The 27,973-nt window shown below is 45.5% G+C and overlaps 1 protein-coding gene across 1 annotated transcript in view; it reads right to left on the reverse strand.

The window, feature by feature from the left end:
* Positions 1–675: 675 nt before the first annotated feature.
* Positions 676–27,973, reverse strand: part of LOC120921997 — a 55,008-nt gene continuing 27,710 nt past the window's right edge. The window contains exons 4-8 of the mRNA XM_040334527.1: positions 26,034–26,357; positions 21,872–22,183; positions 13,067–13,393; positions 9,131–9,154; positions 676–1,121 (exon numbers count right to left, since the gene is read on the reverse strand). Of these exons, the coding sequence (XP_040190461.1) occupies positions 733–1,121; positions 9,131–9,154; positions 13,067–13,393; positions 21,872–22,183; positions 26,034–26,357 (1,376 nt within the window). The 3' untranslated portion in view covers positions 676–732. The remainder of the gene's footprint in view (positions 1,122–9,130; positions 9,155–13,066; positions 13,394–21,871; positions 22,184–26,033; positions 26,358–27,973) is intronic.

Below are 27,973 nucleotides of genomic sequence, written 5' to 3' on the forward strand. Positions count from 1 at the left end.
AAACAATAAAGACACCAGCTGCTGGCTAAAAATAAGAATAAAACATAAAGGGCCAGATTCTCAGAGGAGATACGCCGTCGTATCTCTGAGTCTGGCCGGTCGTATCTATGTGCCTGATTCATAGAATCAGTTACGCATAGATTTCTGTTAGATCCGACCGGCGTAAGTCTCTTACGCGGTCGGATCTTAACTGCATATTTACGCTGGCCGCTAGGGGCGTGTACGCTGATTTACGCCTAGAATATGTAAATCAGCTAGATACGCGAATTAACGAACGTTAAGTATGGCCGTCGTTCCTGCGGCAAAATTTGAAAAATTAACGTCCTTTGTGTAAGTCGTCCGTGAATGGGGCTGGACGTCATTTACGTTCACGTCAAAACCAATGACGTCCTTGCGGCGTACTTTGGAGCAATGCACACTGGGAAATTCCACGGATGGCGCATGCGCCGTTCCGAAAAAACGTCAATCACGTTGGGTCACAGTAGTTTTACATAAAAACACGCCCCCCTGATCCAAATTTGAATTAGGCGGGCTTACGCCGGCCGTTTTACGATACGCTGCCGCAACTTACGGAGCAAGTGCTTTGAGAATACAGCACTTGTCCGTGTAAGTTGCAGAGGCGTAACGTAAATCAGATACGTTACGCCCGCACAATTTTACGTGAATCTGCCCCTTTGAGTTCCTTTAGGAATCACAGTTTCAGCAAGATCCTGCATTCAATTAAATTTCCTTTTACATGCCAACCATTCTTGAAATGAACAGAAAACGTGATAATAAAATCAAATCATGTTGTATTAGTAAAAATATCTTTTGACTGTTACTACACATACTTTGAATATAGACTTGGTACTCGAGCTCCAGCAACGTTCCATTATGTGAAAACATATGAGCTCTGTAGATTCCTTCATCTTTCTTCGTTACTCTTTTTATGGTTATGGAGCCATCCTTTAGGCTGGACAGTCGGTCAGAGTAATTCTCGTTGTAAATGCACATTGTTCCATCTTGCTTAGTTACAGCAAATCGATTCCACCTTGGTGCGAGCCAGTCAATCGATTGGATTCCTTGTAAATCATTTTGTAAATTCAGGTCTCCCCCTTCTGTAACAGTAATGTTCCTTCTCCCTTTAAAAGACAATCAATAAGACAAGATTTGTTATTTATTTGCTAATTGATGTAGCGCCCTGGGGTTTAGTCAGGGAGCTCCTCACAAATTTACTTACCAGGAGTAGTTACCCTGGTCAATTGCTAGAGATCCATTGATTTCCCCCTAAGATTGGCCTTGTTGGGCTTTTTTCTTCTACCACTAGGTGACCGGGTACTTGGTGGTACTAGATACGAGAAGGGCAATCCAAGGTCAGGTTATGGGTATATGGGGTATCTCAGCCAATGGGCAAGGGTTTTCTTGAATCCCTTGGCCTGCTGAGAGAATTTATATATTCGAGTGGAGTCAGGTGATCTGTGTTTTGTGCCACCTGGACTGCTGTCTGGGTGGACGTGTATCATGTCGTGTTGCCCCGGGCTGCTAGGCCGGTGATTGGGCCTATTCCGGGAACATCTTTCTGCTAGGCTGTCTGAGGGCCTATCCAGAAGCAAGAGAGCAGCGCAGGGTTGGGACTACGACTTGAAGTCCAACTAGAAGTGACAGTTCTGCCGGCTGGAGAACCTGTCGTGGTCGGAGGTAGAGGGTAAGATGTCACTAATGTCTAGTACACGCGATCGGTTTTCCCAGCGGTAAAAGTCTGTGGGGAAAACCGAGGGGAAAACTGCCATGAGAGCTTTGGTCGGGAAACCCGGCCGTGTATATGCTCCACTGCATGTTTTCCCCATAGAAAAACTGCCGGCTTAAAAACTGCCAGAAACATGTTCTCATTTTTCCCGCTGGGATTCCCGGTGGTTTTCCTGTCGGGAAAACTGCGATGGAACATACACACGGCCGGGTTTCCCGGCCAAAAGCTCTCATGGCAGTTTTTTTCCTGCCAGGAAAACCGGTCGTGTGTACGAGGCATAAGGGACCAAGGGCCAGATCCTCAAAAGGGATACGCAGGCGTATCTGCTGATACGCCTGCGTATCCCTGTTTCTATCTATGCGACTGATCCACAGAATCAGTTACGCATAGATATCCCTAAGATCCGACAGGTGTAATAGTTTTACACTGTCGGATCTTAGGATGCAGTACCGCGGCCGCCGCTGGGGGCATTTCTCGTTGAAATGCCGCTTCGGGTATGCAAATTAGCACTTACGGAAATCCACAAAGCGGTTTCCCTTTGTGAAGTCTCCGTAAGTTGTTAGTTTGCAAACGCAAAATTAGGGCTGCTTTTACAAAGTGTAAAGTTAGTACACCATGTAAAAGTAGACCCTTCTTTCCTGAGGCGATGTCAACATTTTTTTTAAATTTTTTTTTTTTTCCCGCCGCATCTTTTTTTTTTTACCGACGCAAATTTTTTTACCCGGCGCGATTCACAAAACTCGGCGCAACGTAATTTCGCGCAATGCACGTCGGGAAAATCGCGTCGGGAGCATGCGCAGTACGTCCAGCGCGGGAGTGCACCTAATTTAAATGGGACTCGCTCCATTAGATTGGGCACGCCTTGCGCCGGACAGATTTAAGTTACACAGCCGAAAATTTCTAGGTAAGTGCTTTGTGGATCGGGTAGAAATTTTTGTGGCGGTGTAACTTAAATAGGAAGATTTAAGTTAAGCCTGCTGGCTGTGGATCTGGCCCAAACTACCTTTACCAGTGTTGTGGAAATTGTATTATATAAGATTTATGTGGACATTTTATTCTAGGATGTGTGTTTTATTGATTGTCATCTGTCTCCCTGTGTCTGATGTTTAATCAAGGTGTCCTCTAGCAGAACACACTTGGGTTGAATCGAGACCAGCGGTAAAAATGGTCAGTATGAAAACATTCTTATGGGATTTGAGACGAGTTCTGTGTGTGTGTGGGCGTTTTTTGGTTTGTAGATATCAAGCGCAATGCACTGGACTGCTTGCTTTCCAATGACTATACACATTAGAGAAGCGAATCCGCATAACGAGAGAAACCTATTATATCTCTCTTGCGGACTTCGTTATCCCCTTATGGATACATATCTGATTTTATAAGAGTACATTGATATCTGCCTTGTGGGTGTACTTGTACCGTATATTGACAACAGCAGTAGCAATGTCCCCGCAGATTGTCTCAAAACTGTAAGGCCTCGTACACACGGACGGACAGTCCGCTGAAAACGGTCCGCCGGACCGTTTTCATCGGACATGTCCGCCCGGAGATTTCTGTCTGATGATTGTACACACCATCAGACAGAAATCCGCGCGTAAACAATACGCGGGGACGTGGCCGCTCCGTCGCCGCAACGATGACGCGGCGACGTGGGCGGCCCCTGGAAGTTCAAAGCTTCAACGCATGCGTCAAATCAGTACGACGCATGCGAGGGATGGCGGTCGGTCGGACGTGTCCAGTGAGTCTGTACAGACGACCGAACACGTCCGACGGACAGGTTTCCAGCGGACCAGATTTCTTAGCATGCTAAGAAATTTTTGTCCGCTGGAAACTGTCCGATCCGCCGGACAATTGTCCGGTAGGGCTTACACACGACCGGATCTGTCCGCTGAAACTGGCCTGTCGGACCAGTTGCAACGGACAGATCCGGTCGTGTGTACGGGGCCTAAGAACAAGTAGAATGATCTTACTAGATACTGTTTACTTTGAACAGTATTGAATGGGCTCCATGCTGATTAAGATGGGGCGTGTGCACTTCCTCCCCTTCCTTCCTTTCCTTTACTGTTTGTCATTTCCTGTGATGTCATTTTGTATTAAGGGAAGCGATTGGCTGTTGGGACCATCACTTCCTGTTTTGTATTTCCAATGAATAAAAAAACAGAGTGTCTGTGCTTAGCCCAGATGCTTGAGACTCCAGCTTGAAGCAGCATCGTTTCTGACTCTACCTGGTGCCATTTAAGTACTTCATATTCCTTGTACCAAAGAGCTTGATACAAACGTGCTTTTAACCACTTAACGACCGCCGCATGTACTTATACGTCCACAGAATGGCACGTACAGGCAGATGGGCGTACGTGTACGTCCCTGCCTTTCTGCGGGTCGGGGGTCCGATCAGGACCCCCCCCCCCCCCGGTACATGCGGCGGTCAGAAATCGTCTGGGAGCGATCCGGGTGGCTATTCGTTTATAGCCGCCCCCCTCGCGATCGCTCCCCTGAGCTGAAGAACGGGGAGAGCCGTATGTAAACACGGCTTCCCCGTGCTTCACTGTGGTGGCGTCATCGATCGTGTGATCCCTTTTATAGGGAGACTCGATCGATGACATCAGACCTACAGCCACACCCCCCTACAGTTGTAAACACACACTAGGTGAACCCTAACTCCTTCAGTGCCCCCTTGTGGTTAACTCCCAAACTGCAACTGTCATTTCCACAATAAACAATGCAATTTAAATGCATTTTTGCTGTGAAAATGACAATGGTCCCAAAAATGTGTCCGAAGTGTCCGCCATAATGTCGCAGTCACGAAAAAAATCGCTGATCGCCGCCATTAGTAGTAAAAAAAATACAATTTTATAAAAATGCAATAAAACTATCCCCTATTTTGTAAACGCTATACATTTTGCACAAACCAACTGATAAACGATTATTGCGATTTTTTTTACCAAAAATAGGTAGAAGAATACGTATCGGCCTAAACTGAGGAAAAAAAAATGTTTTATATATTTTTGGGGATATTTATTATAGAAAAAAGTAAAAAATATTGCATTTTTTCAAAACTGTCGCTCTATTTTTGTTTATATACGCAAAAAATAAAACCGCAGAGGTGATCAAATACCACCAAAAGAAAGCTCTATTTGTGGGGGGAAAAGGACGCCAATTTTGTTTGGGAGCCATGTCGCACGACTGCATTTTGGTCCGGGGCTTAAGTGGTTAAAGTGGAGGTTCACCCAAAAAATAAATTTTTAACATTACATTCAGCCGAGTTGTCCTAATGACAATCGGCATTTTTTTTTTGTTTTTTTTTCCCGTACATACCATATTTTCACCGCCGCTTCCGGGTATGTCTTCCCCCGGGACTGGGCGTTCCTATCTGATTGACAGGCTTCCGACCTTCGCATACTACGCGTCACGAGTTGCCGAAAGAAGCCGAACGTCAGTGCGCAGGTTTCGTATAGAGCCGCACCGACGTTCGGCTTCTTTCGGCAACTCGTGACGCGCAGTATGCGACGGTCGGAAGCCTGTCAATCAGATAGGAACGCCCAGTCCCGGAGAAGACATACCCGCAAGCGGCGGTAAAATAAGGTATGTACAAAAAAAAAAAAAACAGGCGATTGTCATTAGGACAACTTGGCTGAATGTAATGTTAAAAATTTATTTTTGGGGAACCTCCACTTTAAAGCACAAAGGAATTGTTTTGTGCTTTGTGTGCATTTAGACGCTGGAAGTGCACATTTTGGCGCGGTGTGGATTTGCGTACAAAGCCCAAGGGAATTTTTCCACAACACCAGGGACCACAATGAGTAACTGAAGCAAGTACTGGAGCAGTATTCTCACCGAACGGGCACGGTGGAGAATCGGGAAACTTCAGGCGGTAATCAAATCGGGGACCCAACCAGCGGAGGTGACCCTTGCAGAGCAGCTTTGTGTGTCAAGCCAGGGGCGAGCCGGTCAGCAGGGGTGAAACTTGTGAAGTATCTGGAGTGCCAAGCTAGGGACCCAGCAGAGGGTGACACTTGCGGAAGATACCACCACAAAGATTGGAGGAGCTCAAAGGGATTCAAAGTCAGTAAATCAGAGGGTCTAGTGAGAGACCGGGAGCTCAGTGTATGGGAGAAATACAAAGAGAAGTTGAAGTGAAGCTGAAAGAACTGTTACGCTTTGTGTTAGGAACTGTTAAAGACTGTTGCCATAGGAGACAGCAACCCTGCAGATGTGGCACATTTCTGGGGCCTTTCCCTGCAAGGCTGTCCTCTTATTGAAGTCGCAGAGTCTGCTAATTAAAAATACAGCTGCTTAAAGCGGGAGTTCACCCATTTGTAAAAAAAAAAAAATTCTCCCCTTAGCTTCCTGCTCGTTCGGTCTAGGGGAATCGGCTATTTGTATTAAAATATGTGCAGTACTTACCCGTTTTCGAGCTGCATCTTCTTCCGTCGCTTCCGGGTATGGGTCTTCGGGAGCGGGCGTTCCTTCTTGATTGACAGGCTTCCGAGAGGCTTCCGACGGTCGCATCCGTCGCGTCACTCGTAGCCGAAAGAAGCCGAACGTCGGTGCGGCTCTATACTGCGCCTGCGCACCGACGTTCGGCTTCTTTCGGAAAATCGTGACGCGATGGATGCGACCGTCGGAAGCCTCTCGGAAGCCTGTCAATCAAGAAGGAACGCCCATTCCCGAAGCCCATACCCGGAAGCGACAGAGAGGATGCATCTCGTAAACGGGTAAGTACTGCACATATTTTAAAATAAATAGCCGATTCCCCTAGTAAAAACGAGCAGGAAGCGAAGGGGGAAAAGTGCCCTCTAAGGGTGAACCCCCGCTTTAAGGGTGTCCTGGCCCTAACCCTTTTTTCCCTCTCAAAATATAAAAAGGGCTGTTAAGAGAAATACAACCTCTTTTACATCCATGAAGTGTCTGGCGCCCAATAACTTTATCCACCCCGCACCCACTATGCCTCACCACCCACCACATACAGAAGGATGTCAGCTATCTTTGGCTCTGAAGGTTCTCATTAGACTGGAGGAGGCTAAAGACTTTGCTACATTATATCACGCTATCTAATACGAAAATCCCAATAAGCGTATTTTAATCGGTTTGCGCAAAAGCAGGGTGGATAAAAATCAAGGATTTAAAAAAATAAATCAGATTTTTTTATGTAGATCACATTTTTGGGATTTTTATCAAATTTATTTAAATAAAAATGTTTTTGAAGCAAAAATCTATCTAAAGATAGTGTTCTATTTAAGATACATTAATAATTGTGTTTATTCAGCATGAAATGGAGCTTAGGTCTGTGTCATGAGGCTGTATATTCTCCAAGGAGGCGCGCATCGCGGCGATCGTTGTTGTGGGGTGTCAGTCTGATCTTACACCGATCTAGGTAAAGGGCCAGATTCACAAAGAGATACGACAGTGTATCTACACATACACCATCGTATCTCTGACTTACACTGGTCCTATCTATGCGCCTGATTCATAGAATCAGATACGCATAGATAGGGCTAGATCCGACAGTGTTACAATGTGTTTACACTGTCGGACCTTTTTTTCAATTTAAAAATGGCGCCGGGGGCGTTCCCGCTGATTTACGATAAATAATATGTAAATCAGCGAGATACGCAAATTCACGAACGTACGCGGACCCGTCGCAGTGTTCTTACGTCGTTTCCGTAGCGGTTTTCCATCGTATACTTACCCCTGCTTTTATCAGGCGCAGCCAATGTTAAGTATAGCCGGCGTTCCCGCGTCGAATTTGAATTTTCCTACGTCGTTTGCGTACGCCGATTCACGAACAGGCGCGTCGCAAGTCCCGCTCACGTCGCAACCACTGACGTCCTAGTGACGTCAGTGGGAGCAATGCATGCCGGGAAATTCCCCGGACGACGCAATGCGCATTTAAATCGGCGCGGGAACGCGCCTGATTTAAATATGACACTCCCCTAGCCGCGGAATTTGAATTCCGCCGGGGGATTTAGGATCCGCCGCCGCAAGTTTGGAGGTAAGTTGTTTGTGAATTAGCCACTTGCCTCCTAAACTTGCGGGAGCGGATCTTAATTCACGTAGAACGAGCGGATCTATAGATCCTCTGCGCTACGTGAATCTGGCCCATGGAGTCTCTGACGGAGACTCTTTACCACGTGATCAGCAGTGTCCAATCACGGCTTATCACAATGTAAACAAGAAGAGGCGGTGATCGGCTTTTCCTCACTAGCGTCTGTTAGACACGAGTAGAGGAGAGCCGATTGGCTGCTCCTCTGACAGGGGGGTTTGTGCTGATCGATTATCAGCACAGCCCCCCCCCCCCGAGGATGCCCACACTGGACCACCAGGGATGCCACCAGACCACCAGGGATGCCCACCACAGGTATGCCACCATAGACCACCAGGGATGCCAATCAGAAATGAATAATGGATGCCAATCAGTGCCCACAATGGATGCCAATCAGTGCCCACAATGGGCATCACTGATTGGCAGGCATTATTGTTTGGCACTGATTGGCATCCTTTAGTACAACATATTACAGTAAATCAGTGCCACCTATCAGTGCCCACCTGTGCCACCTATCAGTGCCCATCCATGCCAACTATCAGTGCCCATCCATGCTACCTATCAGTGCCCACCCGTGCCACCTATCAGTGCCCATCCATGCCACCTATCCATGCCCATCCATGCCGCCTATCAGTGCCCATCTGTGCCACCTATCAGTGCCCATCTGTGCTGCATATCAGTGCCACCTATCAGTGCCGCATATTAGTGCCTATCATCAGTGCCCATCAATGCCACCTCATCAGTGCCACCTCATTGGTGCCACCTCATCGGTGCCCATCATCTGCCGCCTTATGAGTGCCCGTCAGTGCAGTACCATCAGTGAAGGAGAAAACGTATTTATTTACAACGATTTGTAACTGAAACAAAAACAATTTTGTTTGTTTTTTCGAAATTTTCGGTCATTTTTTATTTTTTTTAGCAGAAAATAAAAATCGCAGAGGTGATCAAATACCACCAAAATAAATCTCTATTTGTGGGAACAAAATTATAACAATTTAGTTTGGGTACAGTGTAGCACGACCGTGCAATTGTCATTCAAAGTGCAACAGCGCTGAAAGCTGAAAATTGGTCTGGGCGGGAAGGTGCGTAAGTGCCCCCCGGTATGGAAGGGGTTAAGAAACAAAATTAGTCACAGTCAACACCAGGAGGTGTAAAGATTTAGGTATGCAATAAGGGGAGGATTCCTCAAGTCATTTAAATACTTACTGTATGACTCTCTAAATATGTTGTATATTGCTTAATGAAAAGCCGAGATCTTTGTTTTGTTTTTGCTTTTATTACTTTGTGTACTAACTTTAATAAACACTATTGAAACATAAGAAACAAACCTTAAAGGCACTTGAATGGATGCAGTAAACACTTACCAAGTGGAATGTAGTATGATTTTCCTGCAGAGAAAAAAAAAAGAAAAAGTTAATCTGTTTGCCAACAAATCATATCAAATTTATTCTGACAGCAGTGACTTCCATGATGTAGACCAGTGATCACCACAATTCCTAAATTAGGGGCCAGTTTACTGTCCTTCAGACTTTAGGGGGGCCAGATTGTGGACAATTGGAGTAAACAATGTCTGATTTTTGGTATTAGGGGGAGAAATAGTATCAGTGGAAGGAATAGTGTCCCCTCATTGGTGTCAGTGGGAGGAATAGTGTCCCCTCATTGGTATCAGTGGGAGGAATAGTGTCCCATCATTGGTGTCAGTGGGAGGAATAGTGTCCCATCATTGGTGTCAGTGGGGGGAATAGTGTCCCCTCATTGGTATTAGTGGGAGGAATAGTGTCCCCTCATTGGTATCAGTGGGAGGAATAGTGTCCCATCATTGGTATCAGTGGGAGAAATAGTGTCCCATCATTGGTATCAGTGGGAGGAATAGTGCCCCATCATTGGTATTAGTGGGAGGAATAGTGTCCCATCATTGGTGTTAGTGGGAGGAATAGTGCCCAATCATTGGTGTCAGTGGGGGGAATAGTGTCCCCTCATTGGTATCAGTGGGAGGAATAGTGTCCCATCATTGGTATTAGTGGGAGGAATAGTGTCCCATCATTGGTGTTAGTGGGAGGAATAGTTCCCAATCATTGGTGTCAGTGGGAGGAATAGTGTCCCATCATTGGTATCAGTGGGAGGAATAGTGTCCCCTCATTGGTGTCAGTGGGAGGAATAGTGTCACATCATTGGTGTCAGTGGGAGGAATAGTGTCCCCTCATTGGTATCAGTGGGAGGAATAGTGTCCCCTCATTGGTGTCAGTGGGAGGAATAGTGTCCCATCATTGGTATCAGTGGGAGGAATAGTGTCCCATCATTGGTGTCAGTGGGAGGAATAGTGTCACATCATTGGTGTCAGTGGGAGGAATAGTGTCCCCTCATTGGTATCAGTGGGAGGAATAGTGTCCCCTCATTGGTGTCAGTGGGAGGAATAGTGTCCCATCATTGGTATCAGTGGGAGGAATAGTGTCCCATCATTGGTATCAGTGGGAGGAATAGTGTCCCATCATTGGTGTCAGTGGGAGGAATAGTGTCACATCATTGGTGTCAGTGGGAGGAATAGTGTCCCGTCATTGGTATCAGTGGGAGGAATAGTGTCCCCCTCATTGGTGTCAGTGGGAGGAATGGTGTCCCATCATTGGTGTCAGTGGGAGGAATAGTGTCCCATTTTTGGTGTCAGTGGGAGGAATAGTGTCCCGTCATTGGTGTCAGTGGAAGGAATAGTGTCCCATCATTGGTGTCAGTGGGAGCAATAGTGTCCCGTCATTGGTGTCAGTGGGAGGAATAGTGTCCCGTCATTGGTGTCAGTGGGAGGAATAGTGTCCCCTCATTGGTGTCAGTGGGAGGAATAGTGTCCCATCATTGGTATCAGTAGGAGGAATAGTGTCCCGTCATTGGTGTCAGTGGGAGGAATAGTGTCCCATCATTGGTATCAGTGGAAGGAATAGTGTCCCATCATTGGTATCAGTGGGAGGAAAAGTGTCCCATTTTTGGTGTTAGTAGCAGGAATAATACCACAAGGGCTGGATAAAGTTAAGCAAAGGGCCCCAGTGCCGCAGCTTGGAGACCACTGATGTAGAGGGTACTATTTATACCCAATGTACGTGAATCTTTGCATATAACTAAAGCACGGTCAAGATTCCTTAAAGCGGGGGTTCACCCTATTAAAAATTAATTTTTTTTTTTTTTCTTCTAGCATTACATTCGGCATCGTAGCGCGAGCTACAGTATGCCGGTCTTACATTTTTTATCCCCGTACTCACTGTGCTATGGATCATTGAAGATTCCGGGGAATGGGCGTTCCTATGGTGAGAGAAGGTGATTGACGGCCGGCCCTGGCACGTCACGCTTCTCCAGAAATAGCCGAAATAGGCTTGGCTCTTCACGGCGCCTGCGCATAGCCTGTGCGCAGGCGCCGTGAAGAGCCGAGACCTACTCCGGCTGTCTTCGGGGAGCGTGACGTGCCAGAGCCGGCCGTCAATCATCCTCCCTCTCCATAAGCACGCCCATTCCCCGCGGGAGTCGGAATCTTCAATGATCCATAGCACAGTGAGTACGGGGATAAAAAATGTAAGACCGGCATACTGTAGCTCGCGCTACGATGCCGAATGTAATGCTAGAATGATGTTAAGGAGGGTGAACCACCGCTTTAAATTGAACCACCAGACACCTTTAAATTTCAATTGGGTGGGCAAAGTAAGGGTGATGTAAATGTTTTTTTATTACATATTTTATTTATTTATGATCAGAGCAAGGATACCATTTATTAAAATGTTTTATTTTTTTCTGTCAATTGCTTAAAGGGGTTGTAAAGGTACAATTTATTTTCCCTAAATATCTTCCTTTACCTTAGTGCAGTCCTCCTTCACTTACCTCATCCTTCCATTTTGCTTTTAAATGTCCTTATTTCTTCTGAGAAATCCTCACTTCCTGTTCTTCTGTCTGTAACTCCACACCGTAATGCGAGGCTTTCTCCCTGGTGTGGAGTGTCGTGCTCGCCCCCTCCCTTGGGCTACAGGAGAGTCAGGACGCTCTCTGCGTTGCAGATAGAGAAAGGAGCTGTGTGTTAGTGGGCGTCCTGACTCTTCTGTAGTCCAAGGGAGGGGGGCAAGCACGACACTCCACACCAGGGAGAAAGCCTCGCATTACGGTGTGGAGTTACAGACAGAAGAACAGGAAGTGAGGATTTCTCAGAAGAAATAAGGAAATTTTAAAGCAAAATAGAAGGATGAGGTAAGTGAAGGAGGAGGACTGCACTAAGGTAAAGGAAGATATTTAGGAAAAAAAAAAATTACCTTTACCACCCCTTTAAGGAATGCATTTGTTTTGTTTTCATTTGGATGACATCACATGACATCACATGATGTGATAGAAGTTCAGGCCCATAGGGAAATTCATTCGATTTTCAAATTTGTTTGATAATTCGGATTCGAACATCAAATGGTTCTGAGTTTTTAATATCAAATATCTAATCCTCCCGGATAGTTTCAATGTATGAATATCGAATCCACCCGAACCATCAAATTCGAATAGCAATCTTCCGAAAAAAAATGCATTTTTTTTTTTAATCCAACCAGAACAACGAATACACTACAACTTATGCCAAAGATGCAAAATAAATAACGAAAATAAATAATCAGTTCTACTTAAAGCGGTGTTCCAGCCGAACATTTTTTTTTTAAAGTCAGCAGCTACAAACACTGTAGCTGCTGACTTTTAATAAGGACACTTACCTGACCAGAGAGCCCACGATGTCGCCCCCTCCCCCGAGGTCGATCCGTCAATCGGATCAGGTTCCAGTGCCGCCATTCGAACTAAGGAAAACAGGCAGTGGAGCCTTGCGGCTTATACTGCCTTTGCACAAGTCGCGAAACCATCTTGCCGTCGCCGCCATCTTGCTACACTATACCTTGGAAGCTACCGCGCATGCGCCGAAGTCTCATCGGGCATGCGCGGGTTTCCACGGAGGCAGGTAAGTATACACACGCTCGGGTTTTTCGCCCATGAAAACTGACGGGAATCTCGACGGGAAAAATAGAGAACCTGGCTCTCTATTTTCTCGTCGGGATTCTCTGCAGTGTTTTCTTGCCGAGAACCCAGAGCGTGTGTATACTACGCATGCTCAATGTGACTTCGGCGCATGCGCGGTAGCTTCCAAGGTATAGTGTAGCAAGATGGCGGTGACGTACACACGCACGGTTTTCTCTGCCAGCAGTTTTCTGTTTCTGGCCGAGAAAACCGCGCGTGTGTACGAGGCTTGAATTGATCTCCTTGTCTACGGATAACATGTTTCAGGATTACAAACATTATTAACTTACTGTAAATGGTGAGATGATATATTTCTGTATAAAGTTCTTTATTGGTCAGATGTATATCGGCTGAGTATTTTCCTCTGTCTTCCACACGTAGATCATGGATAATCAGGGAGCCATCACTAGTGCTGTTCAATCTTCCTTGATACCTGGAGTCTAGGATGTGCAGAGACTCGTTCATAAATGTTGTGGCGATATGTTGAGCATAGTCCTTCATCCAGAAAACGTCTTCCACTTGGTCCATTAAAAGTTCAGGAAATGGTAGAGTTACCTCCTGCTCCTCAGAGGAAAATACATAGACTGTTTTCATATTTGCTGTTTCAGGAGTCACACCTAGTTAACAATAGAAACCTTCTTTATTTTTGGGTAGGTGTGTATAAGTTGAAACATTACTTTTCGGTATCTCCTAGACATGTGCAGGATAAAAAAAATTGTTTCGTTTCGTTATTTTATTAAATTTGTTTAGTTGGCGTATATCGCGCACTTTTTTGCCCTGAAAAATCGTGGGTGCGCGATATACGCCGATACCCGCTTTCCCGTGCCGAGTTTTGAATACTGCGCCGACATATACCGAGCGCAGTACACTCGGGTATAGTCGGCCAGTCTCGGCTTCTTCCGCGGTCACGTCCTGGACGTACAGGACGTGAGCGCGACAGTTGCCGAGCCTGCCCGAGTGTACTGTGCTCGGTATATGATGGCGCAGTATTCAAAACTCGGCGCAGGAAACGAACAGGGAGGACGCGAGGACGCCGCAGAAGTACACCGGACCCGCCGAAGAGGACACCGGACCCGCCGAAGAGGACACCGGACCCGCCGCAGAAGGACACCGAAGCCGCAGAAGGACCCCCGAAGCCGCAGAAGGACGCCGGACCCGACGAGGTTGCCGATGGACGCCGCGCAAGACACCAAAACTGTAAGTCCAAAAATAACTTTTTTTCCACAGGATTGGGGGTCACTTTAGGGGTGCGCGGTATACGCGGGAGCGCGTTATACCGCGATAAATACGGTAAGTTCGTTGCATTCATTACATTCGTTTTCGGGATTCATTTCGCATTCGAAAAACATTCTACCGCATTCGAAAAAAACTGTACCGCATTCGAAATAATTCTAACGCATTCGAAAAACAAATCTACCGAATTCGAAAAAAAAATGATCAAATTCGAAATAATGCTTCCACATTTAAACCGAAACTATATATAACCATTTCCTGAAATTCGAAATTTGTATAGAATGAAATCGAATTTGAATAGAAAAGATTAAAATAGAATCGAATACTAGAAAAGAATAGTATAGATAAACAATAGCACAGAACAGAAAAAAAATATTTTATATATCGCTATATATATATAGAGATATATATATATTTATATATAACATCTTCTGAAATTCAAATTTCGTATAGAATGAAATCGAATTCCAATAGAAAAGATTAGAATAGAATAAAAAAATAATAGAAAAGAAAAGCATAGAAAAACAATAGAACAGAATAGAAAAAAAATATAATATGTTCTATTCTAATCTTTTCTATTCCAATTCAATTTCATTCTATATGAAATTTGAATTTTGGAAAATGGTTATATGTAAAAAAAAAAAATCGAATGTGGTAGTTTTTTCTAATTCAGTCGATTGTTTTCAAATGCGGTAGAATTTTTTCGAATCTAATTAAATTTTTCAAATTTGATCGACTTTTTAGGAATTCGGTCAAATTTTTTTCAAATTCTAATATGAAACTAATCTTTTATAATCTTTTCTAATCGGATTCGATTTCATTCAATAAGAAATTCGAATTTCGTATAAAATGAATTCAAATTAGAATAGAAAAGATTAGAATGGAATAGAAAAGAAAAACAAGAGAATAAAATATAATATAATTTAACCTCTTGACCACCGCCCCATGTCAAAAAGACGTCCTCCTTTTTAAAGTTGAATATCTCGATAACGGCAGCAGCTGCTGCCACAACCGAGACATTCATCTTTTCAGGGGGCGGTGGTGTACACGATAACGGCGGTCTCCGCGGCGGATTCGCCGCGAGATCGCCGTTATCGGTGGCGGGAGAGGGGCCCCCCCCCCTCCCGCCGCTCTCCCGCGCCCTCCGCCGCTTACCGGAGCCGTCGGTAGCGGCGGAGGGGATCGGATGTGTCCAGCAGCTGAGCGGGGACGGGACTGAAGGAGAAATCTCCTTCACCCGTCCTCATAGCTCTGCTGGGCGGAAGTGACGTCAAAACGTCAGTCCCGCCCAGCCTCTTAAAGAAACATTTTTTTTTTTGTCATTTGAAAAAATGACATTTTTTTTTTTTATTTTTTTTTTTGCATTTAAGTCTAAATATGAGATGTGAGGTCTTTTTGACCCCAGATCTCATATTTAAGAGGACCTGTCATGCTTTTTTCTATTACAAGGGATGTTTACATTCCTTGTAATAGGAATAAAAGTGATCAATTTTTTTTTTTTTTTTTTTCAGTGTAAAAAATTATAAAACTAAATAAAAATAAATAAGAAAACAAAAAAAAATTTTTTTAAAGCGCCCCGTCCCGACGAGCTCGCGCGCAGAAGCAAACGCATACGCGAGTAGCGCCCGCATATGAAAACGGTATTCAAACCACACAAGTGAGGTATCGCCGCGATCGTTAGAGTGAGAGCAATAATTCTAGCCCTAGACCTACTCTGCAACTCAAAAAATGCAACCTGTAGAATTTTTTAAACGTCGCCTATCGAGATTTTTAAGGGTAAAAGTTTGACGCCATGCCACGAGCGGGCGCAATTTTTAAGCGTGACATGTTGGGTATCATTTTACTCGGCGTAACATTATCTTTCACAATATATAAAAAAATTGGGCAAAATGTATTGTTGTCTTATTTTTTAATTCAAAAAAGTGATTTTTATCCAAAAAAAGTGCGCTTGTAAGACCGCTGCGCAAATACGGTGTGACAAAAAGTATTGCAATGACTGCCATTTTATTCCCTAGGATGTCTGCTAAAAAAAATATATAATGTTTGGGGGTTCTGATTAATTTTCTAGCAAAAAAATTGTGATTTTCACATGAAGGAGAGAAGTGCCAGAATTTACCTGGTGGGCAAGTGGATATATTATAATTGATTCTCTTCTGTTCTATTGTTTTTCTATTCTTTTATATTTATTTTTATAAATTTTAATTATTTTCCAATCTATTCTAGAATTCAAATTTATACTATTCGAATTTCGGAAGACTGTCATGTTCTATTTTATTACATTCTATTAAATTATATTCTATTCTTTTTGATTCTAATGCTTTATTGTTTTATATTCTATTTTATTGTAGTTTTTAGAAAATCAGTTTCTATTTTTTCAAATTGGATTCAAATTTGTTTTCGAATTCGAATTTCGTTCGCGTTTTTTCGAATTTGTTTAAATTCGTTAATTTTGTAATTCGGAAATTCGGATGCATACGAATTTCCGAATAATGAAAAATGTGTCCGAATTCGAATTCGTAACGAAACGAAATGCACATGTCTAGTATCTCCCAGACAGGTTCCTCATCAGACGGCTTCCTCCAATTGGACGGACAGCCCAGGACCACTTGGCGAAATAGGGACACAGTCGACTCACTGGATCCACAATCTAGGTGAATGTGCTCCAGACCAACGTGGTCCCGGAGCCAGGAACACTGCGACACACACACACGCACACACCCCGGCCAGGAGGGCCACACACGGGGGTGGTGGCACGACTGCCCAGCTCAAGGGCGGGAACACAGCGACCCTCGAACCAATGGCGTCTGCCCTTTAAATACCCCTTCCCAGCATGAACAGTGAGGCGATCAACCCTCCTGATTGGCTGCCGGGAAGAGATATCCAACAGCTCCTGACCCTACTGCTGCCACCTGTCTGCCTGGGGTGGGAACACAACCCCAGACAACGACAGTATGCACAAACAGTACAGCCAAAGCTGGAGCAGAGGCCCCAGATTTAACCAAATAAACAGGTTCAGAGCCAACTACCTCTCTGAACTCCCTCTAAATTTACCATAGCACTCAACATGACAACTATATCTGTTGCTAGGGGCCAAATCCACAAAGATCGTGCCTAACTTAATTTTTTCCATTTAAGTTACACTGCCTTAAAATTTTTACCTAAGTGCCCGATCCACAAAGCACTTACCTAGAAATTTTGGGCTGTGTAACTTAAATTCCGCCGGCGCAAGGCGTTCCTATTGTAAGGGGGCGATTCCCATTTAAATTAGGCGCGCTCCCGCGCCGGCCGTACTGCGCATGCTCGTGACGTCATTTTCCCGACGTGCATAGCGCGAAATTACGTTACGTCGAGCTTTGTGGATTGCGACGGGTCAATAAAGTTGCGTCGGGAAGAAAAAAAGATACGGCGGGAAAAAAAAAATTTAAAATTAAAAAAAAAATCGCGTGGCTGGACAGAAAGGTCTGCTTTTACATGGTGTACTAACTTTACACCATGTAAAAGCAGCCCTAATTTAGCGTTTGCAAACTAAAACTTACGGAGAAAAAACAAAGCTGAAAAGCTTTGTGGATCTCCGTAAGTGCTAATTTGCATACCCGAGGCGGCATTTCGACACAAAATGCCCCCAGCGGCGGATGCGGTACTGCATCCTAAGATCCGACAGTGTAAGTCCCTTACACATGTCGGATCTTCTGCCTAACTATGGAAAACTGATTCTGTGGATCAGTTCCATAACTAGCAGTTACGCCGTCGTATCCCTTTTGTGGATTTGGCCCTAGGTCTTTAGTTGGCCGGCCATACCCACAGCAGGACTTTTCTGCAAACTTTCCTAAAACTTTTCCAACATCACATGTTTTTTCTGCTATTTTCTGCTCTTTACCACCACCCTTTGGTCAACTTCTGCTATTGTTGGTTGATTTTAACATTGGTTCTGGGCATGCATATTTGTACTTCGGACAAAAGTCTGATGGATTTCTGTACACACGGTCGGACTTTGCACCGTAGGACTTTTGTTGCCGAAAAGTTTGTCCGTTTGCAGAGCAAACTTTTGTCCGATGAAAACCGAAAAAAGTTTGTCCGATGGAGCGTACACACGGTCTGATTTTTTTGAAAACTTGCTAATTTTGAAGTTTGTTGTCAAAAAGTCCTACCGTGTATATGGGGCTTTAGACTGGGCTTAGCAAAGTTAATGTCTTCTAAAGCCTCATACACACGATCGGATGTCCATCGGACTTTTCCGTGGATTTTGCTCCGAAGGGCGTTGTCCGTGAACTTGGTATAAATACACACGGGAGAACTTTTTCAGCCAACAAACACGAACGTAGTGACGTAATAGACGTACTACGTGGTTTTTCTGCTCTTTACCGCCACCCAGGGGCGGACTGACCATTGAGTCACTCGGGCACTGCCGAGGGCCCCATGCTACTAGTGGGCCCCATCAGGGTTGCCAGGCTCAGTAAAACCAGGGACAGTATGTAAAAATCTATGTTTTTTTTAGATCTGTCCCTGATATGTCCGAAACCGACATGCTTTTGATCTGAAAATCCTGAGATTTTAGCTGCCCCGCCTCTGCACTGCCTCCTGGCGTGGTGGCCATCTGTAAGCCCAGGGGCCCCATAATCTTCTATTGCCCGGGGGCCCCATGAGTTGTCAGTCAGCCCCTGCCGCCACCCTTTGGGCAACTTCTGCTATTGTTGTCTGATCTTTAGCATTGGTCCTGAGCATGCGTGTTTGTACTTTGGACTTTAGTCCGATTGACTTGTGTACAAATTAGCTGAAGTAGCACATTTGAAGCCAGAAAGTTTGTCTGATCTCACAGTGAACATTTGTCCGATGAAAAAGCAAAAAAGTTTGTCAGATGGAGCGTACACGCGGTCGGATTGTCTGCAAAAACAGGTCCGTCGGAGGTTTGTTGAGAAAAAGTCAGATTGTGTGTAAGGCTGCATTCACACCTAGGCGTATATACGCCTGAAGCGCGACGCCGCAGCCGCCCCTAATACGCTGGAGGGGTGATTTTACATGGTCGGCTATGGAGATGGTTCACATCTCCACGCCGAACGCCGAGACGCCTGAAGCTCAAAAGAAGTCCCGGACCCTTTTTTTCGGGCGGCTTCGGCGTTCGGGCATAGCCGACCATGTAAAAAATCACCCCTCCAGCAAAAAACACGTCGCGTTTTGTCGCCGCAAATCGCGGGACAAAACGCCTATTTGATGTCGCCGCAATACGCGGCAGATCACCTACGCTGAGGTGTGAATGGAGCCTAAGGGTCTTTAGGCCTTGTAAGGCAGGGAAAAATCATCTGTATTGCATTTCTGAGAAGTAAAGTTGCATTGGATCGTTATTCTTATTGAAGAGTTAAAGAGGTTGTACACCCTGTACAATTACTTTTACCTACAGGTAAGCCTAGATTAAGGCTTACCTGTAGGCAGGGCCGGCGCTAGCGCAAGGCAAGTTGGACTCTTGCCTTGCGGCGCCAGCGCTGACAGGGAAACAGGGTCGGAAAACTGAGCTGGTCGTGTGTGTGTCTGTGGTGGGCTGGGCTCACGGCTGCCGCTGCGTGACTGGCTGTGCTCTGGGATTCAACCACCAGGCTCCATTCAGTGATTGGACGAACGGAGGTCACATGCGGTGGCAGGGCTGGATTGCTCCAGGAGTCCCGCCTCCACCTTGCTGTGTGAACCGCCGCCGTCTTCTCTTTCTCCTCTGGATTGGATGATTTCCCCTACGTTGTGGCAGCCACTCTGGCACTGGTGCTGCGGCGCCAGCTCTACCCCGGTCCCCGCATGCAATGACATCTCCAGGGATATGACCAAGTAACCTGCTGTATGTGAAACGGATGTACATAGAGCATCAACGTCTCCCCCACTTAATGTCCTCAATGTTCCTCCTGTCACCCCAATGTCCCCCCACTTATCTCTAATGGCTCTCTCCCCCCCCCCCCCACTTATCCACAATGCCCCTCCTCTCCTTTCACTTATCCCCAATGTCCCTCCTGTCCCGCCACTTATCCCAAATGTCCCCCCCCCCTGTCCTCCCACGTACGTGTGCTTGCGTTCCGGGGGGGGGGGGGGTGTGGCGGTAAAATCCACCTTCGCCTGAGTTTTTAAAAAATCCTTGCACCGGCCCTGCCTGTAGGTGCTGGAAATATCTCCTAAACCTCCACGGTTTAGGAGATATTTACAATAGAGACGAGCACCAATGTCTACGACGCATGCACCGTAGACAACGGCGCAGGTACACTTTAGAAACGGAGATCGTGACGTTTCTAAAGGAAGGTAATGCCGTGACTGGCGGCCCCCGCGGAGTGACGTTACGCGACTCCGGCCAGTCACAGAGCCAGAGTTTGGAAGAGGGGCAACAAATGGACGCTTCCTGCAACAGGGGACAGCGGTGACATCGCAGGCTTCGATTTTAGGTAAGTGACACATAATGGGCTACTATGCATAGTAGCCCAATATGCTTTACCTTTGCAGGGAGATAATGAGGAAGTAAAACCCATCAGGGTTTACTTCCTCTTTAAGCTGCCTGCGGATGGCGCCAAGTCAGCAGGTGACCATATTGGCTAGACAGAATGGGCCAGATCCACGTAGATAGGCGTAAAATTAAGCGGGCGTAGCGTATCGTAGTTACGCTACGCCGCCGCAACTTTGAGAGGCAAGTGCTGTATTCACAAAGCACTTGCGTCTAAAGTTACGGCGGCGTAGCATGTGCCGGCGTAAGCGCGCCTAAATCAAATGAGGAACAGGGGGGCGTGTTTTATGTAAACTAAGCATGACCCCACGTAAATTACGCTTTTTTCGAACGGCGGATGCGTGCACATGCTCAGTATCACGTATAATTTTCAAATTAAATTACGCCCGCTCAATGCCTAGACGACGTGAACGGAATTTACGCAAAGCCCTATTTCGCGAACGTTTTACGCAAACGACAGGAAAATTCGACGCTGGTCCATACTTAACATTGCGTACGCCTCATAGAGCAGGGGTAACAATACGCCGGAAAAAGCCTTACGCAAACGACGTAAAAAAATGCGCCGAGCTGACGTACGTTCTGAGAATCGGCGTATCTAGCTAATTTGCATACTCTATGCGGAAATCAACGGAAGCGCCACCTAGCGGCCAGCGTAAATATGCACCTATGATCCGACGGCGTACTAAGACGTACGTCAGTCAGATCTAGCCCACATTCAGGCGTATCTTGTTTTGTGAATACAAAACAAAGATACGCCGGCGCATCGTAGAAAGTAGAATCAATAGATACGCCGCAAGTTCTTTGTGGATCTGGGCCAATGGGTCTAAGGAGGTATATTAAAGCATAATACACGTTTGAAACAAATCAACGAATGAAGCAAAGTATGTATGAAGGCCCATACACACAATCGGACTTTCCAACAACAACAATCCGACGGATGTGTTTTATCGGAAAATCTGACCGTCTGTACGCTCCATCGGACAATTGTTGTCAGAATTTCCACTTACAAATGTTCGCTGTGCATGCTAATAAACTTTCCGACAACAAATGTGTTACGTCGGATCATCCGCTCGTGTGTACACAAGTCCATCGGATTAAAATCCAAAGTACAAACACGCATGCTCGCAACCAATGCTAAACATCAGCCAATAATAGCAGAAGTTGTCCAAGGGGTGGCGGTAAAGAGCTAAAAAAAAAAAACGTGGTTTGGTGAAAGTTGGCTGAAAATGTTCTGCCGTGTGTATGCGGACCAAGTTCACTGCCAAATCCACAGAAAAGTCTGATGGAAGTCCGATTGTGTGTATGAGGGTTAATATCTGACAGACCCAGTAGCAGTATTACATTTCTTTAATTTCTGGTTTATGAACACGATTGTAAAAAGCTGAAAACTTACCAGAAACGATGACATTATACTTCTGGGAGCAACGTTTTCCGCTGTTCATATACACATTTGCCACGTAGATTCCTTGATCTTCTGTAGTTAATTTCATTATGGTTAAAGAACTGTCCGCAAGAGTTTTCAGCCTCCTATTATAATTACTTTGAGCTTGGATGTATCCACCTGGTTTGGTTTTGGCAAGAAGTTCCCCACTGGGTGAAAGCCAGTACACAATTTTTACTTGTACTCCGTCCCCGTCAAGCGGTAAAGTTATCTCTTCCTCCTCTCTTCCTGTCACATCTCTTATGTCTCCACATGATGATTGTTCTAACAAACAGTTAAATATGGTTTAGCCAAATAATATTAGGGATTTTTTTTTTTTTTACCTTTACAACCCCTTTAACCACTTGCTGACGGTCGTACGACTTTGTACGGCCTCAGCGCGGCTCCCAATCTCTAACAGGCCGTCTTTTTACGGCCGCCCCTTTGCACGTTCCCCGCGCGCGCTCCCGAGCACGCAGCGGGGAACTGCTGTGCTGGCCGTGTCCCTTGGACACAGCCAGTCACAGATTGCCATGATAATTCTGTCCCTTATTTTGTAGGCGCTATAACTTTTGCGCAAACCAGTAGCTTATTGCGATTTTTTTTTTTTTTTTTTACTAAAAATATGTAGAATACGTATCGGCCTAGACTGAGGATAAAAAAAAAACGTAAAAAAAAAATTGAGCTATTATAGCAACAAGTAAAAAAATGTTTTTTTTTTTCAAAATTGTCGCTCTATTTTTGTTTATAGCGCAAAAAATAAAAACCACAGAGGTGATCAAATACCACCAAAAGAAAGCTCTATTTGTGGGGAAAAAAGGACGTTAATTTTGTTTGGGAGCAACGTCGCACGACCGCGCAATTGTCAGTTAAAGCGACGCAGTGCCGAATCGCAAAAAGTGCTCTGGTCAGGAAGGGGTTTAAGTGCCCAGTAAGGAAGTGGTTAAATCTAACCACAAAAAAAGTCAATTTTTCAAAGTGTATGTCAACCCCAACAATGAACTTCGGCTATATTCTCAGAAGAGTTACGACGGTGTATCTCTGTTTTTGGCCCGTGTATCTATGCGTATGATTCCTAGGGCCAGATTCACGTAGATCAGCGGATCTATAGATCCGCTCGATCTACGTGATTTAAGATCCGCTCCCGCAAGTTTGAGAGGAAAGTGGCTAATTCACAAACCACTTACCTCCAAACTTGCGGCGGCGGATCCTAAATCCCCCGGCGGAATTCAAATTCCGCGGCTAGGGGGAGTGTACTATTTAAATCAGGCGCGTTCCCGCGAAATTTTCCGGCGTGCATTGCTCCCACTGACGTCGCTAGGACGTCAGTGGTTGCGACGCTTACGTAAACGACGTCCGTCCGTATTCGAGAACGACTTACGCAAACGACGTTAAAAAATTCAAATTCGACGCGGGAACGCCGGCTATACTTAACATTGGCTGCGCCTGATAAAAGAAGGGGTAAGTATACGCCGGGAAAGCCGCTACGGAAACGTCGTAAGAAGACTGCGTCGGGTCCGCGTACGTTCGTGAATTTGCGTATCTCGCTGATTTACATATTATTTATCGTAAATCAGCGGGAACGCCCCCGGCGCCATTTTTAAATGGAAAAAAAGATCCGACAGTGTAACACAGTGTGACACTGTCGGATCTTAGCCCTATCTATGCGTATCTAATTCTATGAATCAGGCGCATAGATAGGACCAGTGTAAGTCAGAGATACGATGGTGTATCTGTAGATAGTCGTATCTCTTTGTGAATCTGGCCCTTAGAGTAATTTTCGCATATATACGGCGTAGATCCGACAGGTGTAAGTCACTTACACTGTCGGATCTTAAATGTAATTCGCCGCTGGCCGCTAGGTGGCGTTTACGTTCAGGTCTCATTTGACTATGCAAATGAGCCTGATACGCCGATTCCCGAACGAATTTGCACCGCGTAGTCGTCGCTTACGTCGTTTCGGTAGGCGTAAGGTTACCCCTGCTATATGAGGGGTAACCTTACGCCAGTCCGCCGTATGCCATGTTAAGTATGGCGTCGGGTCCGCGTCGTCTTTTCCCGTCGGGTACGTCGTTTTCCTAAGTCGTTCTTGATTACGACTTTACGTCAATGACGCACAAGTCGGCGTCATTGACGTTTTCCGTCGTGAGCTGGAGCATGCGCACTGGGCTATTTTTCAGCCCGGCGCATGCGCAGTTCAATCGACGCGGGGGCGCGCTTAATTTAAATACAAGCCGCCCCCTTTGAATTACGCGGGGATACACCGGGCCATTTACACCACGCCGCCGCAAACTACGGAGCAAGTGCTTGAGGGATACGGCACTTGCTCCAGTAAGTTGCCGCGGCGTAGTGTAAATGGCTTAGGCTACGCCGCCGCAAAAGTACGAGAATCTGGCCCTTCATCTTTTTTATTATAAAAAAAAGGCAAGAAGTGGTGACTAGATGAGGATGCTACTTTAGATGAGAAAGCCATGCATCACCACAAAAGTTTTACTTGCACGTTGAGCTTCGAGTTCAAGTCAAACTCATGTTCGACCCGAACATTGCCTGTTCGCCAAACAGCGAACAATTTGGGGTGTTTGCGGCAAATTCGAAAAGCCGCGAACACCCTGGAAAAGTCTATCGGAGAAATCTAAAGTGCTAATTTTAAAGCCTTATATGCAAGTTATTGTCATAAAAAAAGGGTTTGGGAACCTGGGTCCTGTCCCAGGGGACATATATCAATGCATTCTTTTTTTTTAAACGGCTGTTTTTTCGGGAGTGGTGATTTTAACTCCTTAACGCCCGCCGCACGACTATTTATGTCCGCACAATGGCACGGACAGGCAGAAGGACGTATATATATGTCCTTGCCTTCTAGCGGGTGGGGGGTCCGATCGGGACCCCCCCCCGCTGCGCGCGGCGGGCGGATTCCCTCGGGGAGCGATCCGGGACGACGGCGCGGCTATTCGTTTATAGCCGCTCCGTCGCGATCGCTCCCCGGAGCTGAAGACTGGGGAGAGCTGTATGTAAACACGGCTTCCCCGTGCTTCACTGTGGCGGCGTATCGATCGTGTCATCCCTTATATAGGGGAGACACGATCGATGACGTCAGACCTACAGCCACACCCCCCTACAGTTGTAAACACACACTAGGTGAAGCCTAACACGTTCAGCGCCCCCTGTGGTTAACTCCCAAACTGCAACTGTCATTTTCACAATAAACAATGCATTTTAAATGCATTTTTTGCTGTGAAAATTACAATGGTCCCAAAAATGTGTCAAAACTGTCCGAAGTGTCCGCCATAATGTCGCAGTCATAAAAAAAATCGCTGATCGCCGCCAATAGTAGTAAAAAAAATAATAATAATAAAAATGCAATAAAACTATCCCCTTTTTTGTAAACGCTATAAATTTTGCGCAAACCAATCGATTAACGCTTATTGCAATTTTTTTTAGCAAAAATAGGTAGAAGAATACGTATCGGCCTAAACTGAGGAAAAAAATAATGTTTTATATGTTTTGGGGGGATATTTATTATAGAAAAAAAGTAAAAAATATTGCATTTTTTTTCAAAATTGTCGCTCTATTTTTGTTTATAGCGCAAAAAATTAAAACGGCAGAGGTGATCAAATACCACCAAAAGAAAGCTCTATTTGTGGGGAAAAAAAGGACGCCAATTGTCAGTTAAAGCAACGAATCGCAAAAACTGTCTGGGTCCTTTAGCTGCCTAAAGGTCCGGGTCTTAAATGGTTACATTTCGTACCTAGGGGGGTGTATAGTATGCCTGTAAAGTAGTGCTTGTTTCCCATGCTTAGAACTGTCCCTGCACAAAGTCTAATTTCTGAAGGATAAAAATTCATTTAAAATCACTGCTCCTGAAAAAACGCCCATTTTTAAAACTTTTTTTTGCATTGATACATGTCTCCAGGAGCAGGACCAAGGTCCCCAAACACTTTTTAGGACAATAACTTGCATATTAACCTTTAAAATTAGCACTTTAGATTTCAAACGTTCGAGCCCCATAGACTTTAACGGGGTTCTAAAGTTCACACAAACGTTTGGTCTGTTCGCAGGTTCTGGTGCGAACCGAAGGGGGGGGTGTTAGGCTCATCCCTAGCGGAACCCTAAGATACAATTTTCTAAACATACTTACCAGACACGCTGACATAAAACGTATGGTTGCAGTCTGATTTATTCACTTGCTTTATCATAACAGTATACGTTCCTTGGTCTTCCACAGTGAAATTATTTATAGTTAAGGAACCATCGTGAGAGATGTTTACTTTATCACCATTTCCGTTATTTCGAATAATAGCACTTTCTTTAGGATGTCGTATTGATGCAATTTCAGTATCGTCATCTCTTATCCAAAGGATGAATGATACCTCTTCTGTTATGGCCACTTCAGGACCAAGAACCACAGGTCTTCCTTCTGTAGCAGACAGGTATGTCTTCTCCATACAGAAAGCTTTGGCTTCTATAGTAAAAAATATAAAGACATTATTATACATATATTATAATTTTTTTTACAATCAATTTTACAGTAGAAGAAACAAAAGATAGAGAAAAACAATACTGGCACGCAGGTCCTCAAGGAAATACAAACATCAGACAATTTTCAACCGGTCAATAACCGGGTATTCCTAAGGGGTTCGTAAATCTTTAGGCGCTTGGAGAATACCTGTGCCAGGGAACAAAGAAAAAGCCCAACAACACTCACACATACTGTACATATATACACATTCATACCAGGACCACATAGAATCCCACAACAGCGCCATAGTCCCGGAGACCCCCCACATGACAGACGGTTTCTGCGAAAGAAACAGTACATGACACATTTAGCTACTGTCCGTTATACGAGATTACCCAAAGTCAAGTAGTGGGATGAGCAGGGCTCAAGTCCTGCGGGAACGCGTGGGAACGGAGTTCCTGCACTTTTTTCACAGCAGGAACTCGGTTCCCTTTGCAGGACTAGAGCAGCCGAGCCAATCCTTCACTAAGCGGCGATGTCCAGCTCGAGTCACTGTCAGGGGCAGGCGAACCTTAGTAATCCTTTATGTTACTGGTCGCTTCCTGTATATGATTCATCGGGTAGTGTGCGGGTATTCCGTCACTTCCTCGATGCCGCAATGTCTCCTGGGAGCTTTTGTCATTGTTCCCAGGAGACATTGCGGAGGTCTGCCGCGAGTTATCGCGGGATTTAGAAAGAACTTACTAAGGTACAGTGGATCGGAAAAAAAAAAACATGCGGTTTAGTAATTATGCATATGAGCGTATCATTTTTTTTTTTTGGTGGGGGAGTGGATCTTGTGTGGGAGTTCCCACACTTTTTTCCCCAGGACTTGACCCCGGGGGAAGAGCCTTTTACTGAGTAAGCTGAGATTATAGGACGTCCCCCCCCCCCCAGAAAGCCTCAGAGACGTCCAACCATGGCTGCCATATTTTGGTAAATTTCTTGGGGCACGCCCTACACTTATATTATAATTAATATTGATAGATACCCCATCCCACAGTGGCATGTACACTAAGGTGACCAGATTTTTAAAATGAAATCCGGGAACGTATTTTTTTACTAGTAATTGCAGCAATCAGCGACTCTCTGCCCGTCACCGCCGCCGCCTGCCTCACAGCCTGTCTAGTCTCACTCTCCAGGCCCCCGGCTACTACTGGGTGGGGAGCGGAGGAAGATCACTCCGCCAGGGAAGGCAAGGAGATAAGCAGGTGGCAGCAAAACGGGCATGCACCCGAAACTGAAGAAATATTCCCTACGCTCCGGCCAGCACATGATCATCAGAAAGGGGCACCGATAATGGAAAAGATACGCCCCCCTAAGCTAGTAGGAGCAGCAGAGCGGGGGGTGAAATTCTGATTTTATTTATTTTTTATTCTGAACTGACTTCTTTGAAATTGCCCCAGCCCCTGTTCAAATTCAATCCGGGGACAAAACCAGGGACAGACTTGGTCTGGGGACAGTGTCCTCAATCCGGGGACTGTCCCCGGAAACTGGGGATGTCTGGTCACCCTAGTGTACACAAAGGACAGGGATGCTCGTGACATCATTGACCAAATATGGCCGCTTGGATCCTAAGG

Source organism: Rana temporaria, assembly GCF_905171775.1.
Source record: "Rana temporaria chromosome 13 unlocalized genomic scaffold, aRanTem1.1 scaffold_258_arrow_ctg1, whole genome shotgun sequence".
Taxonomy (NCBI): domain Eukaryota; kingdom Metazoa; phylum Chordata; class Amphibia; order Anura; family Ranidae; genus Rana; species Rana temporaria.